At 47.1% G+C, this 16091-nt stretch overlaps 1 protein-coding gene across 4 annotated transcripts in view; it reads right to left on the bottom strand.

Annotated features, from left to right (window-relative positions):
* The window catches only part of ACSL5 (acyl-CoA synthetase long chain family member 5), a 248611-nt gene that overhangs the window by 28572 nt on the left and 203948 nt on the right, over window positions 1-16091 (bottom strand). For all 4 annotated transcript variants that reach the window (XM_078643777.1, XM_078643778.1, XM_078643779.1 and 1 more), the window contains 3 exons: window positions 13057-13191; window positions 12806-12901; window positions 1465-1537 (listed from right to left, as the gene is read on the bottom strand). In XM_078643777.1, the coding sequence (XP_078499903.1) occupies window positions 1465-1537; window positions 12806-12901; window positions 13057-13191 (304 nt within the window). The remainder of the gene's footprint in view (window positions 1-1464; window positions 1538-12805; window positions 12902-13056; window positions 13192-16091) is intronic.

Below are 16091 nucleotides of genomic sequence, written 5' to 3'. Positions count from 1 at the left end.
CGGAGGGACATCACCACATTGCCCAGAGCCAGCAGATGATACATAAAATGATAATAACTCAATGTTATAATTATTTTATTTATCGCTGTCTGAGCCGCTTTATGAGTTTAGGGCGGGCCTGGCATGGTAGGGTAGAGGAGTAGGGTACACTTACAAGTGCGCATGTCAGTTTTGCCGACCGTCTTAGGCCGGCCAAACAAACATGCGCACTTATATTTCTACAACCCAGCTGTGTTGCACAGCTAAGTTGGAGAAAAGCCACAGGCTCCCAGGCACTGTCTCTGCGTGATCTTCTGCAGTGCAGAATACCAAGGATGCAAAGTCTTTATTCTACCTCATGCATATTAAATCCATCTCTTAATCATCATCATTATCATCATCATAATCATCATTTCATCTTGATTCTACGTCATGCATATTGAATCCATCCCAGACACTCCCTGCGCTGCTGTTTCACTCCTGCACATTCATTTTCGTCCTTGTTTTCTCATTTTGTCACTGTTTTTCTGTCTTTCTTTTCCTTCTTCCTTCTTCTTTCCTCTTTTTATGTTTTTCTCTCTCTTGTTTTGGGCCAAAGTCTGATGAGGAAAAATAAGTAATGATGCTCAAAAATGAGCGTGGGTGGTCCCCACCTGCAACCACTGGCTCAAAATAAGCACCGGTTTTTCTATGTGTGCTTCTATGTCCCTGTAGTTATGAGTTCCTGTGTGCACTTTATCATGACATTCTGTATTTTAGGTAAGGAAAAGGGTGCCAATGCCATGCAAATGGTGCTTTACATAATGTTGCAAAGCAGAAACTTGCTTTTTCAATGGTGCTTTACACAGTGGGAATGTTACAGTGGCGCAGCACCTGTGGTTTATAAATTGTTACATTGTGGATACTCGGTATGGTAACGAGGCTGTACACAGTGGGAATGTTACAGTGGCGCAGCACCTGTGGTTTATACATTGTTACAGTGCTGTACACAGTGGGAATGTTACAGTGGCGCAGCAGCTGTGGTTTATAAATTGTTACATTGTGGACGCTCTGTATGGTAACGGTGCTGTACACAGAGGGAATGTAACAGGGGCGCAGCACCTGTGGTTTACATTTTATAACAATGTGGATGCTCAGTATGGTAACAGTGCTGTACACAGTGGGAATGTTACAGTGGCGCAGCACCTGTGGTTTATACATTGTTACATTGTGGACACTCTGTATGGTAACTGTGCTGTACACAGTGGGAATGTTACATTGGAGCAGCACCTGTGGTTTACATATTGCACACCTGCTCAATGTAAGCCATTCAACGGTGCTTTATGAACTAAGAAAATGTGCTGCTTTAGATTCTGGAGCAATGTATAGTCATTCACTCTGCTACCAAGGCCACATAAACAACTATTATTTTCTTAGTAGTGGTAATAGTAATACTACTACTGGTGACAGTGCTGCTCCCACCCTGGCAGTGCCCCAGGCTCTCACCTGCTGTCCAGTCCCCAGGGGTGGAGAGGGTGCATCCTGCTGCACATTCCGTTTGCCCATAGGCTTCGAAAATCTGTTTCAAGAAAGGAAGCATGTCCTATTTAGAAAGGCCACAGCTTAACAATAGCAATCCCACTGCTTGTATGCACATCACAGTGTACAATGCACGCCCACTGTCTGCATTTGATTAAACAGTTCTGAAAGCAAACACACTGAACAAACATTGAAATTAATTTGCTAGACTTATACCGGCCCTTGGCGGACCAGCATTAGTCCTGAAGGGCGAGAAGGACAACATCATGGCTGTGCGAGTTCCTGCCTGTTCTCCATGTGTCTCTTATAACTTGTCACCGTTTACATGAGTGACTTTATTGCACGCTCTCCAGGTGCATGATCACACTCACACCAGGGTGCATGGGGGAGATAATACAGAGGTGCCTGAGATGTCTTGAGAGGCCTCAAAGAATGACCTAAGGATATTGGTCGGATGATTGTATCTCTGCCTTGAGTGACTTTACAACTTGTACATTTGCAATTTTTTCTGTTTGTATCTCTTCCTTGAGTGACTTTACAAGAAACAAATTACTTACCTGTAACTTTAGATCTCCAGTATTGGTAACTTTCATAGATTCCCATAGCTTGTATCATTCCCCGTCGTCGGAATGGGAGCCTCGGTAATAAAATATATATATATATATACCTAGGTAGATAAACCAAAAGAGGTACAAAAGAGGAAAAATTAGGCCTAGGCCTCATACTATTTTGTAACCTATAGGTGTCCTTTTGTAAAAAAAAGACCCAAATGTAGAGCACCAACCAATCAGAACAGCCTCACCCTGTGGAACCTTCCTGAGAAAGCTCAGAGCCTCAGATTTTCGTAGCTGTTGTATAGCCTGAATGACATATGCTAAAAGGGGTGAGCTTTCCCAGGGGAGGTGGGTGGGCGCATGGGAATCTATGAAAGTTACCAATACTGGAGAACTAAAGTTACAGGTAAGTAACTTGTTTCTTACTCCAGTATTGGAACTTTCATAGATTCCCATAGCTTGTATCAGAATAGATAGCAGTAGCATACTTAGCACATTTCGTGTATAACATCTCAATAACCTTACATAATATGCCATGAATTCACCGTAAAATCACAATACAGTTAAACAACAGTATAAATAACGAAATGTGAAAGAAAGGAAGGAGGGTAGAAAGGAAAGCTCACCGCTCACTGGAAGAGATTTCTCAGGACCGCTTGACCAACAGCCGCATCCCCTTTAGCAGAGGAGTCCAAGCAGTAGTGCCTTGTGAAGGAATGAGTACTGCTCCAGGTGGCCGCTCTGCAGATGTCCTTAATCGATACTCCTGCAAACAGCGCCGTTGAAGATGAAATAGACCTCGTGGAGTGCGCTTTAACCTGTCCTTCCAGGGGCTTCCCCGCCGCCTGGTGGCAGAAACGGATCGCACTAGATATCCATCTGGAGATCCCTTGTTTTGATAACGGAAACCCCTTACGAGGGGCCCCAAAAGCCACAAACAGCTGAGGTGATTTCCTAAACCCAGCCGTGCGTTGAAGATAGAATTTTAGACATCTCTGGACGTCTAGAGAATGAAGTGCCCTTTCGGCCGGAGTGGAAGGCCGAGGGAAAAAGGAATTCAGAACAATTGGTTCATTTAGGTGAAAGTCCGTAGGAACCTTAGGAATAAACTTTGGGTTCATTCTAAGGATCAAGGTGTGCAAGAAGGGCTCTTTAATGGTCAGAGCCTGTAGCTCTCCCACCCTCCTCGCAGAGGTGAGAGCGAGGAGAAGAGCCACCTTCCATGACAAGAATTTCAAGTCAGACTTATGAATTGGTTCAAACGGGGGCTTCATTAGTTGGGCCAGGACCACATTTAGATGCCATACAGGAGGTGGCGGCCGGACTGGTGGAAACACTCTAAACAGTCCTTTTAAGAATTGCTTTATGACTCTTGTTGATAAAAGAGAAGGACCTGATCTTGTTCTTCTGTATCTGGAGATTGCCGCCAAGTGGACCTTGATGGAAGAATGGGCAAGACCTGCATGAGCTAATGACAGGATATATGGCAAGAGTTGATGTGGAGCATATGAAAAAGGGTGCACTCCTTCTCGCTGGCACCAGATGTAGAAACGCTTCCACTTTGCTCTATACGTCCTATTCGTGCTAGGCGCCCGCGCCTGAGCCAAGACGTCTCTGCATTCGTCCGAAATGTCTAGATCTCTGAACTCTCTGTGCTCAGGAGCCATGCTGCCAATTGAAGCGAGCTCGGGTTCAGGTGGAGAACTTGCCCGTTGGACATTGACAGAAGAGACTGGCTGGGTCGTAGATGTATGGGATTGTCCTGAGACAGAAGGAGAAGCTCCGTGAACCAAAACTGGCGAGCCCAGGCGGGAGCAATCAGGATCATCTTGCATCGGTCCATCTTGAGTTTCCTGAGGACTCGAGGAATTAGGGGAAACGGAGGAAAGGCGTAAACAAATGCGCCGGACCAGGACATCAAAAGCGCATTCCCCAGCGATCCCCGATGGTGTTCCCTGCTTGCATAATACCGGCATTTCTTGTTTGCCGGCGTGGCGAACAGGTCGATTGCTGGTGTCCCCCATTGGGCGAAGATCTCCTTGATCACTGAATCGTCCAATTCCCACTCGTGAGAAATCGCTCTTAGGCGACTTAGAGTATCCGCCTTTGTGTTATCTACGCCTGGCAGATGTTCTGCCACCAGCGAGATGTCCTGCGAAATCGCCCATTCCCACAGTAGTTGAGCTTCCTTGGACAGTTGTGACGATCTTGTGCCTCCCTGCTTGTTGACATAGTGCATGGCCGTGGTGTTGTCCGTACGCACTAGGATGGATGAGTTCCTTATCCTTGGGAGGAAAGCTAACAGAGCCAACCGAATGGCTCTCAGCTACAGAACATTTATATGCAGACGACCCTCCGCCGGCGTCCAATGCCCACTGACTTGGAGGTCTTGCATGACCGCTCCCCATCCCTGAAGGGAGGCATCCGTTGTAATGATGTGTGGGGCCGGAGGCATTCTGAAACTGAGACCCACCAAAAGGTGAGAACCTTCTATCCACCAGGCCGCCACCTGCTTCATCTGTAGGGTGACCTTGACTTTGTCGTTGAAAGAACCGTCCACTTGCCTCCACTGAAGGTCTAGTTGCTCCTGCAAGGGACGCATCCGCAGCCTGCAGTGCGGAATCAATTGAATACAGGAGGAAATCGACCCTAGAAGAGACTTGTACATCCTGACTGACACTGACTGCCTCTTTCCCAGTCGACTGGCTGAAGAAATGAGTTTTGCTTTTCTTACTTCCGATGGGTAAGCTTTGCAAGCCTGCGCATCGATAAGAGCGCCCAGGAATTTCACCGAATTGGCCGGCCGAAGGACAGATTTCTCTAGGTTGAGCTGGAAACCGAGCTGATCGAAGAGACGCAAACATGTCCCTACTGCTTCTGCAGCCGCTTGATAACTTGGTGCCTTTAGCAGCCAGTCGTCCAAGTACGGGAAAACCTCTAGCGACTGCCTTCTCAGAAAAGCTGCCACCGGGGCCAGCACCTTTGTGAATATCCGCAGCGCTGATCTCAACCCGAATGGGAGCACCATAAACTGGAAGTGACTCTTGCCCACTGTGAAGCGAAGGAAACGTCTGTGAGCCGGGTGGATCGGGATATGGAAATAGGCATCTTCCAGGTCTAACGTAGCCATAAAGTCGCCTGGATTCAGGAGGCGCAAGATATCCTGGAGTGAGATCATCCGAAATGAGAGTTTTACGAGATAGGTGTTGAGCTCCCTTAAGTCCAGGATTGGACGCCACTTGTCTTTGGTCTTCTGAATCAGGAAAAACCTGGAATAGAAGCCTTCGCCTCTTTGCGATAGAGGGACACGCTGGATCGCCCCTTTCTGAAGCATTTGTTGAACTTCTAACTGCAGAAGGCGTAAGTGTTTCGTATTTGTGGCGTGGGGAGCTCTGTAAGGTGGAAAATCCAGGAACTCCAATGTGTGTCCCTGACGGATGATGTTCAATACCCATTGATCCAATGTTATCTGTTCCCAGCTGCTCAGATGTTGAGAGATCCTGCCGCCCACCGGTGATACATGGGGCGGAGGAACAGTCGGCAGAGTCAGGATGCCGCTATTGACGCTTGGAGGCGTCCCTGCCCTGACGACCCTGTCGTCCACTTGAGCTTTGGCGAGAGAAAGATTGCGTTTGTGATTGACGCTGATAGTACTGATTACCGTACTGAGGCCTGTACGATTGTGATTGTTGAGTATAACGTTGTTGTTGGTAACCACCTCTCGTTGATGTGAAGCCCTCTTCCTCTTGCTCCACGGAAAGGTGTCTTCCTATATTGCAATGTGCCCAAGGATCGAGCTGTCTCAGTGTCCTTCTTTATACCCTGTAGAGTATCATCCACATGTTTCTCAAACAACATGTCACCGTCAAAGGGTAAGTCCAAGATTTTATTCTGGATTTCTGGACGAAACCAGGTCGCCTGCAACCAACTCTGACCTCTAAGAACAGTTGCTCCACCAAGAGCACGGAAAGCAGTGGTAGCGATGTCCATCGCGCAATCTATTATTTCCGATGAGGAACGTTGTCCCTCCTCCAGGAGTTTCTGGGCCTCAGCCTTAGGATCGTCAGGGAGCTGGTTTAAGTATGGCGAGACGTCACTCCACATCTGACGGTCGTATCGTGCCAAGATCGCTAGGGCATTGGAAGCCCTGACCAGCAAACTAGCAATAGACGAAAAACGCTTCCCTGCGTTATCCAATCGTCTACCTTCTCTGTCCGGTGGAGCTGTTAGAGGAGCCGATGGATTGCGTGACTTTCGCTGAGCTGCTTGTGATATCACCGAATCCGGTTGGCCAACAAAGCAAGCTGGACTGTCATCCGACGCCTTGTATTTCTTTTCCAAGCGCGGAAGGACTGGAATGACCGTCGCCGGCGCCTGCATCACCTTCTTTCCCTCTTCCCATATATGTTCCACAATGGGAATGGAGCGTACATTCTTGCGATATGACTCCTTGAAATCATATAAAAAACAATCCGTGGAAGTTGACGGCATGGTGAGCTTAAAACGTGCTGTGGCTCTATCCATTAAGTTATGAAAACCTCCCACGTCCGCCGGAGGCGAGTCAATTGGGTCCGGTATTGGGGATGCAGAATCTGGAATAACATATTGATCCCATTCCACATCAGGATCTTGAGCCTGATTAACTACTTCATCGTCCTCTGAAGTGTCCACCTGGGTAAGCTCTACCCTCTGAGGAACTTCTACAGCCTCCTCTACATGCTGGGGCCGTGAAGAACAAGCAGCCGACAATTGAAATTGCTCCTGCGTCTGATCCTGCACTGGACGCGACGCTTGCCTGCTACGATATTCCTCCAACATAGCTCGTAAGTCCGTAAGCAGAGTCAACGGCATCGAGACCAAACCCTGCTGGTTCGGGACATCCTGATATTGTACACGATCCTGCTGCTGTTGTTGTTGTTGATTATAAAAATATTCATTCTCTGGCTCAGAGTCATGAAACTTTAGGTGCAATTGTGATGGACTATAAGCATCCCCAAACTCACCATCTTCCTCATCCGAATATTCTTCCTCGTCAAACAATAAGGCCGGAGGTAATGGATCTACCTTCCTCGGCGAAGTCATATCCGGCGTAATACGTCTTTTTCTAGGGTGCTCAGCCCACACTAACATCGACTCTTCCGGCGTCGACGGTGGCGTCGTCGAGGTCGTCGACGACAGAATTGACTTTGTCGTCGTGAAATCATCGTCGATGGGATAGTCATCGTCGACGGAATAGTCGTCGTCGACGAGATTGCCATAGTCGACGGAATCACCATCGTCGACGGAATTGCCGTCGTCGACGAAGTTGTCGTCGTCGACGTGGTCGTCGTAGTCGTCGACGCGGTCGTCGTCAACGCGGTCGTCGTCGACGTGGTCGTCGTCGACGTGGTGGTCATCAACGCTTTCGTCGACGCTGTCGCCGTCGACGTAGTCTTCGTCGACGGTGTAGCTCTCGTCGTTGCCGTCGACGGAAGCTTATTCTTCGTCGACGGTAAAGAAGATGTCATCGTCAGTGGTAAACTCGACGACGATGTCGTCGACGACGTCTTTGCTTCTTTAACTTTAGCCACTGAGGAAACCTCTACAGCTGTCTTCCTCAAAGTTTTAGATCCATCAGCCTGATGGGATGGCCCAGCCGAGCTATCATCCTTCTGAAACTGAAACTGAAGCAGATGACCTACCCCTCTTCAGTGACCTTTTCGAAGACGTAGTTGAAGCAGCATCCTCTTCATCACTGGAAATAATATTATCTCTCGACTTCATCTTCTTTAACCATGTCAGCAGACACCCCTCACGGTCACGTAGGGTCTTGGTTGAAAAGGTTCTGCAGATCTTTTTTTTTATTTTTTTAAAACCTTTATTGAGTTAATCAAAGTATGACAAGCGCAGGCCTACAACCACAGAGGCCGGCCGCAAACACAGGAATCAGATCAGGAGTCATGCACGAATATACGACCAAATAATATCGACAATACAGATACAGCATGTGATTGTACATGCCTCAACGCAGCAGGATATCAAAGGTTTAATTTTAAAGTTACAAAGAAGCAGATGTGGCTGTACTATCGGTGGCGTCACACCATAACATGAAATTGGGTAGAGATGGGGGGGAGGTACCCCGCAGTGCAAACAAGTCCAGGTGATGAGCAATATGAACCTTGGGCACACTATGCCCGCCGAGGCTGACGAGGAATAAAAGACAATGTAATAACAAGCGATTAGCGAGCACACCCTCCCGAAAACCCACCCTCCGGAGACAGTAAGGTATAGGCAAGTATAGACGCCAAACAGAGAAAGAAAAAAGGATAAGGAGAGACAGCCAACCCTACTGTAAGGAAGGAAAAACCCTATCCAAAGAAGAGGAAAGAAAGGAAGGGGACCATAGAACAAAACAAACTAAAATAACAAACCCCCCAACACCCGCCACCCTGCACACCTGTAATGGCTACGGCCTACCCCACTAACAGCGTGCCTGTCGCCCCGGAACACCCCAAAGAAGGGAAATAAAGAAAGCGGAGGAGGAGAAGAACAAACATACTCCCGGCCACCTATACCCCCCACCATTAGCGACCTCCCCAAAACATATTGTCCTTTATTAAAAGCAAGTATTAAGCACCAATACGGGGAGGACCTCAACCAAAACCACCCGACTCCCAGTGGATACACGGTACAATCCTGGCATAGATCACAAAGCGTAGCTAACCCCAAAAGTCAAAGACAACCATGACAGTTCGGTTCTTCACGATAATCTACGTCGCCAAAGCCAGCAATCTCGCAGGAAGCGAAGCGTCCCAGATAATACAAAGCAGTGGCATCGGATCTAGGGCAGGATACAAGATGAAGTCAGCCCTGACCAGTGCGATTCTTTATGAAAACCCATGCCACCCAAGCCACAGTATTTATGTGGTAATCGAAACGTCCATAGCAGTTCGAAGCAGCTGAATCGGACCGAAGACAGGATACAAGATGGCGGCATCCACAGGACCAACGGGGAAAGATGAAGGAGATAAGCAGACCTCTCCGACGGTCACCAAAGAGCTGTTCTTGGCGATCAAAACCTTCGGCAACGATGTTTCGCCGATCAGGAGTCATACCGGGAAAGCTAACTACGATCTTAGGTGCAACATTCACAAGGCCAAAATCATCGACGTAAGCTGAGTCAGGCTGCCGCGCGGGAACCTCAGAACAGTAGGCCAAATCTTCCACTGGAACCACAGAATGCTGATCGTGTGTCGCAGCATCATCGTCCGGTCGCAAGCAGATATTTCCCAGCGTTTCTGACATTCGGTCATACGTGACTGTGAATTGGGAGTGGAGCGCCCCAATGGCGGCCATCACGGACCTCAACGATGGTGCGCCATCTGTCCTCTCCATCTCCCCCCTCCAAAGAGACGAAGCAGGACTCGAGCCCCAGACTCACTTCCGAGGCTCCAGGCACACACGAAGCCGATGGCAACAGCAGGCGCCCCCTCAGCTGGTGATCACGACACCTTCGCCAACCGCGGGGGCCCCCCCTTCAACACCGCCGTCCCCAGCAGGGTCTCCGGGCGAGCGGCCCCCGACCGCGGCGCACGATGCACACCCTGTGTCACGAGACCGAGTCCTCAGTGCCAGCTGGTAACTGGATTGCAGATCGGAGATGCAGAAAAAGATCCGAGTACGGAAGACCGGATGAAACACTGGTTCCACAGCCGCTGTTGATCAATTCCAGCCCGGATGGGCTAGAAATCGAGGTCCCGGCTTCAGCCCTGGAGTAGGCCGAAAATGGAACACGACGTAACTCCGCCACCCAGTATGTTAGGGAGTCCGGGATTGCACCACCGGTATCAGGCGAGCTTCATACACACGGGAGTCCGGCGTAGGTAAAGGATAAATGACAGGATATGTGAGCTGCCGGCGGAGGTCAACGGAGCCGGGAGCTTAAGCAGCCATCTTGGCGGTTCTGCAGATCTTACAGTCTGCCACCTTATGATCTGGGTATAAGCAGTATATACAATCCTTGTGCTTATCCTCAGTAAAAAGTCATTTTTTAGAACATGTGGCACAAGGCCTGAACAGGCTCTTCTTCTCCTTGTCAGCCATTATCTAAATGTATCAAGAAATCCTGTAAAGAATTAGTAGAAAACAGTACCTCAAAAGAAACTAGAGCAGAGCTCTATGGAGACTCCCTATCACCAACGTGCGGTAGAAAATCTGAGGCTCTGAGCTTTCTCAGGAAGGTTCCACAGGGTGAGGCTGTTCTGATTGGTTGGTGCTCTACATTTGGGTCTTTTTTACAAAAGGACACCTATAGGTTACAAAATAGTATGAGGCCTAGGCCTAATTTTTCCTCTTTTGTACCTCTTTTGGTTTATCTACCTAGGTATATATATATATATATTTAATTACCGAGGCTCCCATTCCGACGACGGGGAATGATACAAGCTATGGGAATCTATGAAAGTTCCAATACTAGAGTAACTTGTACATTTGCATTTTTTTCTGTTTGTATCTCTTCCTTGAGTGACTTTACAACTTGTACATTTGCATTTTTTTCTGTTTGTATCTCTTCCTTGAGTAACTTTACAACTTGTACATTTGCAATTTTTTCTGTTTGTATCTCTTATGTAACTCATGTCCTGCGCAATAAATGTTTGCGCTATATAAAATCGCATTAAATAAAATAAAAAATACAAATAAAAAGAAGCAGCAGTTAAGAACGGCAGCTGGTAGGAATAGACCGGAACAAGGGAGGAGGCAGAAAGAGTGGAATTTACGCGGAAGGTGTCAAGGGAGAGGACAAAGGCAGGCCGTGCAGGGATGAGAAGGATGGGAGCAAGGAGACGGATAATGGTGGGAAGCACAGGGGAAGGATGGCAAGTGATGTTAGGAAAGAGAAAGGGATTGTCAAAGTAGAGAAAAGGGGGTAGAAGGGGATTAGGGGAATTGTAACGAGATGAAAGTATAGATGACGATGCTTATGTTGCAGGAATTCTGGGAATGCAGAAAGTGTGCATGAAGAGAGCAGAGAGGAGTGATGGAAAGAAGCAACATCTTGTTATACAGCAGGACGGAAAGCATAAGTGATGTATTGGACGCAGGAGGGCAAGGTGAGGCAAGGAGGGAAAAGGTAGGAGGTGTATTTATTTATTTACATCTGGTTATTAGGTGCACACCTGGCTTCAAGGGTGTTGACATGGTGAACATGTTTGATGGGGTTTTGCAACAGAGGATAAAATCTATAATGTAGACAATATTTATTGAACATGATGAATAGGCAACATTAATCAATGGCATCAGGGGTTGGAAAAGATAGTCAAGGCGGCAAGCAATGAGGAGGGAAACTCGGCAATGGGGGATTTAAAAGCAAAAACATCTCAAGTTAATAATAAGCAGTGCTTAATTTGTAAAACAATAAGTGTGAGGGCTCTCGTCAGGAGTCCACTGCAGCATGCACCACCCATTGCTCCTCCCAGCATTGCCAATCACAGGTTCGACACACCTACTGACAATTACACTCTTTCAAGTATGAAAATTCAGACTATTCCATGCCCCCAAAGCTATAAGAATGACTTGGGCGGCATGTATTAGTCTTTTTTTTGTGTATTGAAATAATTAACAAATGCACTTGTGCTCATTTCCAAATTAGACAGACAGCTCCATCATGTGGCAGACTGTGATAAGTGCTGGTGCTGTCAAGTAAATGATGGTGTTGAGCACTGGAAAACACTGGCTCAAATTAAGCACTGACCATAAGGCAGCTGGTTGGCACAACCAACACTGTCTGGCACAATAAATGTTATCCGGTCCTTATGCTAACAGCGTTAGTCATGAAAGTTCCACAGAAGCAGCAATTTTGGTGTAAATCAGATAAAAATAGAACGAAGAAAAGGGATTGATAAAGAACATAACAGAGGTTCTGGAAGTAGGTGGGGTTGCTAACAGGAAGTGCCCAGCAACATTTATTGCCCACAGCAGAAAAACATGTGAATTCTTATAGGAAAACTGTGTGTTTATCCCTTTTTCAAACCTCCACCCTGGACGGAATACAATCTACTTCACAACTCTTTCCTGATCTTTTTGTGATTATATGTTATTTGAGTTGATTTTGAGTTATATCAAGAATGGTCTACAGTCTGCTTAGCAACCATTTTTTTGCCAAATTGTATAATAATAATTAGGATAGCTCAACAAAATCTATTCCTCATCAATATCTATTGTTCCAGCTCTTGCATCCGAATTAGGAAAACTACTTCAAAACTTCATTTGTTCTCCATTTTCATTCGACTTAGTTTTTTACCTACTCTAAGGCTCACTTGATCACTCACTCCTCTCTGTCATGATCATTGTCGACACAATTATCCAGTTGCTTGGATGTTGGGGAGTAGACTTGTGAAAGACAGATACTATAGTAGTCTTGGAGCTTTGTATAGTGCCTAGTTCGTAAAAGAACACCTGCAGGTGGCCAAAGTTTTGCGAAGAAGCTTGTGACTGGTGCTGATGAATGTCAGCGTGTCGATTGCAAAGACTGCATAGTCTTGATTCCATCTCATGCCTCTGTAATACACCACCAGACACTCCCTGCCTCTTTATCTCACTCTAGCAGGTTCCTGCTTTCCTTCTTTGAGACTGTTTTTCAGTCTTCCGCCCCACCTGCACCCACCAGCTCAAATTCAATTAGTTGTTATAATTATGACAGTATTAGTACAAGCAGTGTCTTCTTTCGGTAAGCACTGGACCCGGATAGATTGGTCTGCTCAGTTGATTGCACTTACTTGACACCCTAAAGCTGCCCTCAGGAACGTCAGCACAGTGGGGGAGATGGGCGCTGCACCAGTGACCATGATTCGCACCCGCCCTCCCATGGTATCCTGTAATAAACATCAAAAGGGCATCAGAAGAGTGGAGATAAATACACCATTTTGCAATCAATGCTCAAAGCAAACTCTATAAGTAAAGGCATGAAAATGTCTACGTGCACAGTCCATTTAACAAACAATATAAATGGATTATGGAGTGCCCATACCTGGACTTTCTTGAAGATGTATTTGTCCCAGATGCTGTCATTTCGGATAACACCTTGCTTAACCTCGGCAAACTTTCGGGCTACGGCAAACTGCAGAACTCTCTTCTTGAAAGGCGTCTGTGCTCCGCTCTGTATCTGTGTGGAAAGAGTTCACTTGTGAAAAGGCTCAAAGGCATCTCATGGGGACATAGGACTGATTCACAAGACATCTACACATACTTCAAGGATCCTGGGATCACAAACATACTTCTGTTATAGAGCTTTTTTCTAGGTGTGCAGTGTACAAGGTGTCCCCAGTGAGGATGGAAGGAGAGGATGGAAAACTTCCATGGAAATTACATGAAAACCCACATAGCTAACTATATGGGTATTAAAATACGTTTAGCAATGTACTTTCATCACTTGTGTGCACATCTGACACCTGATTGGGCCATCTGTCAGTGCAGCCTCAAGTGTGATGTATTGCATTGTAGTATAAAAACAAATTCCGCCATGACCGATCCCAAGCCCAGCAGTGAAATGAGGTCGGTTATCGAGGGGCTAGCTAATCCACCATGTAAAAAAAAGTCCTAGCTAAAGAAACGTCAATCAAGAGACCTTAAGACATTGCACCCTTGGGGAGAGAGTAATCTCCTTTAACGAGAGCTATGATGCCTTGTGGTGAAAGCCAAAAATCCCTGGAACCCACTAAGCTGATGCACCTGCTTTTGACCAAGACCATTACAATTGGGACACGGAATGTAAGGACCATGTACGAGACAGGCAAGACAGCCCAAGTGGCAAGTGAAATGAAAAAACAACGTCTTGTTCAGTTTGGCATCAGCGAGACCAGATGGACTAAGGCTGGACAGAGAAGACTGGCTCCAGGAGAAATGCTGCTGTATTCTGGACACGAGGAAGAGAACACCCCACATACTCAGGGACTAGCACTGATTAACATCAGCAGCCAACAAAACTCTGATTGGATGGGACGTCCACAGTCCTAGAATCATTGCAGCGACCTTCTGCCCAAATGAAAAGGGGATCAACATGAATATTATCCAGTGCTATGCACCTACAAATTACAGCAGAGGAGAAGAAAAAGAACAGATTTACAACAGACTGCAGTCCATCCTGGAGCAATGCCTTGAGAGAGACATCACCACACTGATGGGGGACCTCAATACCAAGATTAGAAGTGACAACACTGGGTACGAAGAAGCCATGGGCAACCATGGCCTTGGTGACATGAACTAGAATGGTGAAAGGCCTGCAGATCTCTGTGCCCTGAACAGTCTGGTGATAGGCCGTAGTGTCATCCCACAAAAAAGAATACACAAGGCAATGTAGGTGTCACCAGGCCATTCAACAGAGAATCAGATCAACAATGTCTGTATTGCCAAGAAGTTCCAGAGGGCTCTGTAGGATGTGAGAGTGATGAGAGGGGCGGATGTGGCATCAGACCATCCCCTTGTCATGGCCAAGCTAAAACTGAAGCTGATGAAAGCATGGATGGAACCGACAAATCAATGCCAGTAATATAACACCACCCTTCTCAAAGAAGCGCCAGAAACAGAGTGAATACTCAGTCAACCTCAGTAACAAGTTTAAAGTATTGCACTAGAACTAGAGGACGACAGAGACCTCATAGAAAGCAGGTGGCAAACAATCAAATAAACAGTGATATCGACCTGTCAGGAGTTACTGAGTCCCAAGAAACACCAGCAAAAAGAATAGATCTCCATCAAGCCTCTCTGCAAAATCCAAGCAAGAAAGGAAAATAAAGCTGCAGTCAATACCAGCTGAACAAGAGCAGAAAAACTGGGAGCTCAAGGCAAATGCACCAAACCCCAAAAAGAAAGCAAAGAGAAGCTTAAGAGTAGACAAGCAACAGGCCCGGACTGGCCGTAGCGGGCACTGCGCAATCCCCCGGTGCACTGCACGGGTGGGGGGGCGATTTGGGGCCACTGGGGGCCGTTTTTGTTACAGGGCCGTTGGCCCTGTAACAAAATAGGCCAAAAACCGGCCCCGGCAAAGAGCTCGGCGGCACCCACAACCCCCACGGGGGGAGGGGGGCCGGCTGAGCACTTTGCAAGGGCCGGTTTTGGTTCCCAGTCCGGCCCTGACAAGCAAAGATTCATCAATGGTCTTGGCCACAGACGCCCAGGAAACAACTAGCCATGTAAACTTCAAGGCACTCTAGGACATAACAAGGAAACTCTCTGTCAGATACCGCAAGCCAGAAAGACCTGTTAAAGATAAAGCTGGGAAGACAATCATGGGTAACGAAGGCCAACAACAAAGAAGGGTGGAGCACTTTGAAGAACTGATAAACCAGCCCCAGCTACAGTCACCGCAGGCATACAGCTAACTGTCAAGGCCTTGTCAATCGACTGCAGCAGACCAACCAAGGGAGAAATACTGCAAGCCATCAAACATCTGAGAAATAGGAAAGCAGCAGGACCTGACAACATTCATGCAGAGGCGTTTAAGGCAGACAATGAAACATCAGTAGAGATGCTTTACCCCATGTGTGGAAGGATCTGGGAACAGGAAAAGATACCATCAGAATGGAATGAGGGATATCTTATCAAGATCACCAAGAAAGGTAACCTTAATAACTGCGCTAACTGCAGAGGTATAAATCTTCTGCCAACCTCAGGCAAGTGTTCAACAGAGTCATCCTGAACAGAATGAAGGAACAAGTAAATGCTCTGTTACGAGACCAGCAAGCTGGCTTCCACAAAGATAGATCCTGCACAGACTAGATTGCAACACTGCCCATCATCATTGAGCAGCCGATGGAATGGAACACCTCCATCTATGTCAACTTTATCGACTATGAGAAGGCATTTGATCACATGGATACAGAGACCCTTTGGATACTCCTTTGACACTACGGTGCACCAGATAAACTCATAAGAATCATTAAGAAGTCGTACGAGGGAATGACCTGCATGATGGCCCATGGAGAACACACCACGGAAGCCTCCAAAGTCGGGACAGGAGTCCACCAGGGTTGTTTGCTCTCGCCTTTTCTCTTCTTGTTGGCCATA

The sequence above is a fragment of the Lissotriton helveticus genome, chromosome 5_1 (genome assembly GCF_964261635.1).
Source record: "Lissotriton helveticus chromosome 5_1, aLisHel1.1, whole genome shotgun sequence".
Lineage (NCBI taxonomy): Eukaryota > Metazoa > Chordata > Amphibia > Caudata > Salamandridae > Lissotriton > Lissotriton helveticus.
This window is presented reverse-complemented; position numbering and strand designations above follow the sequence as displayed.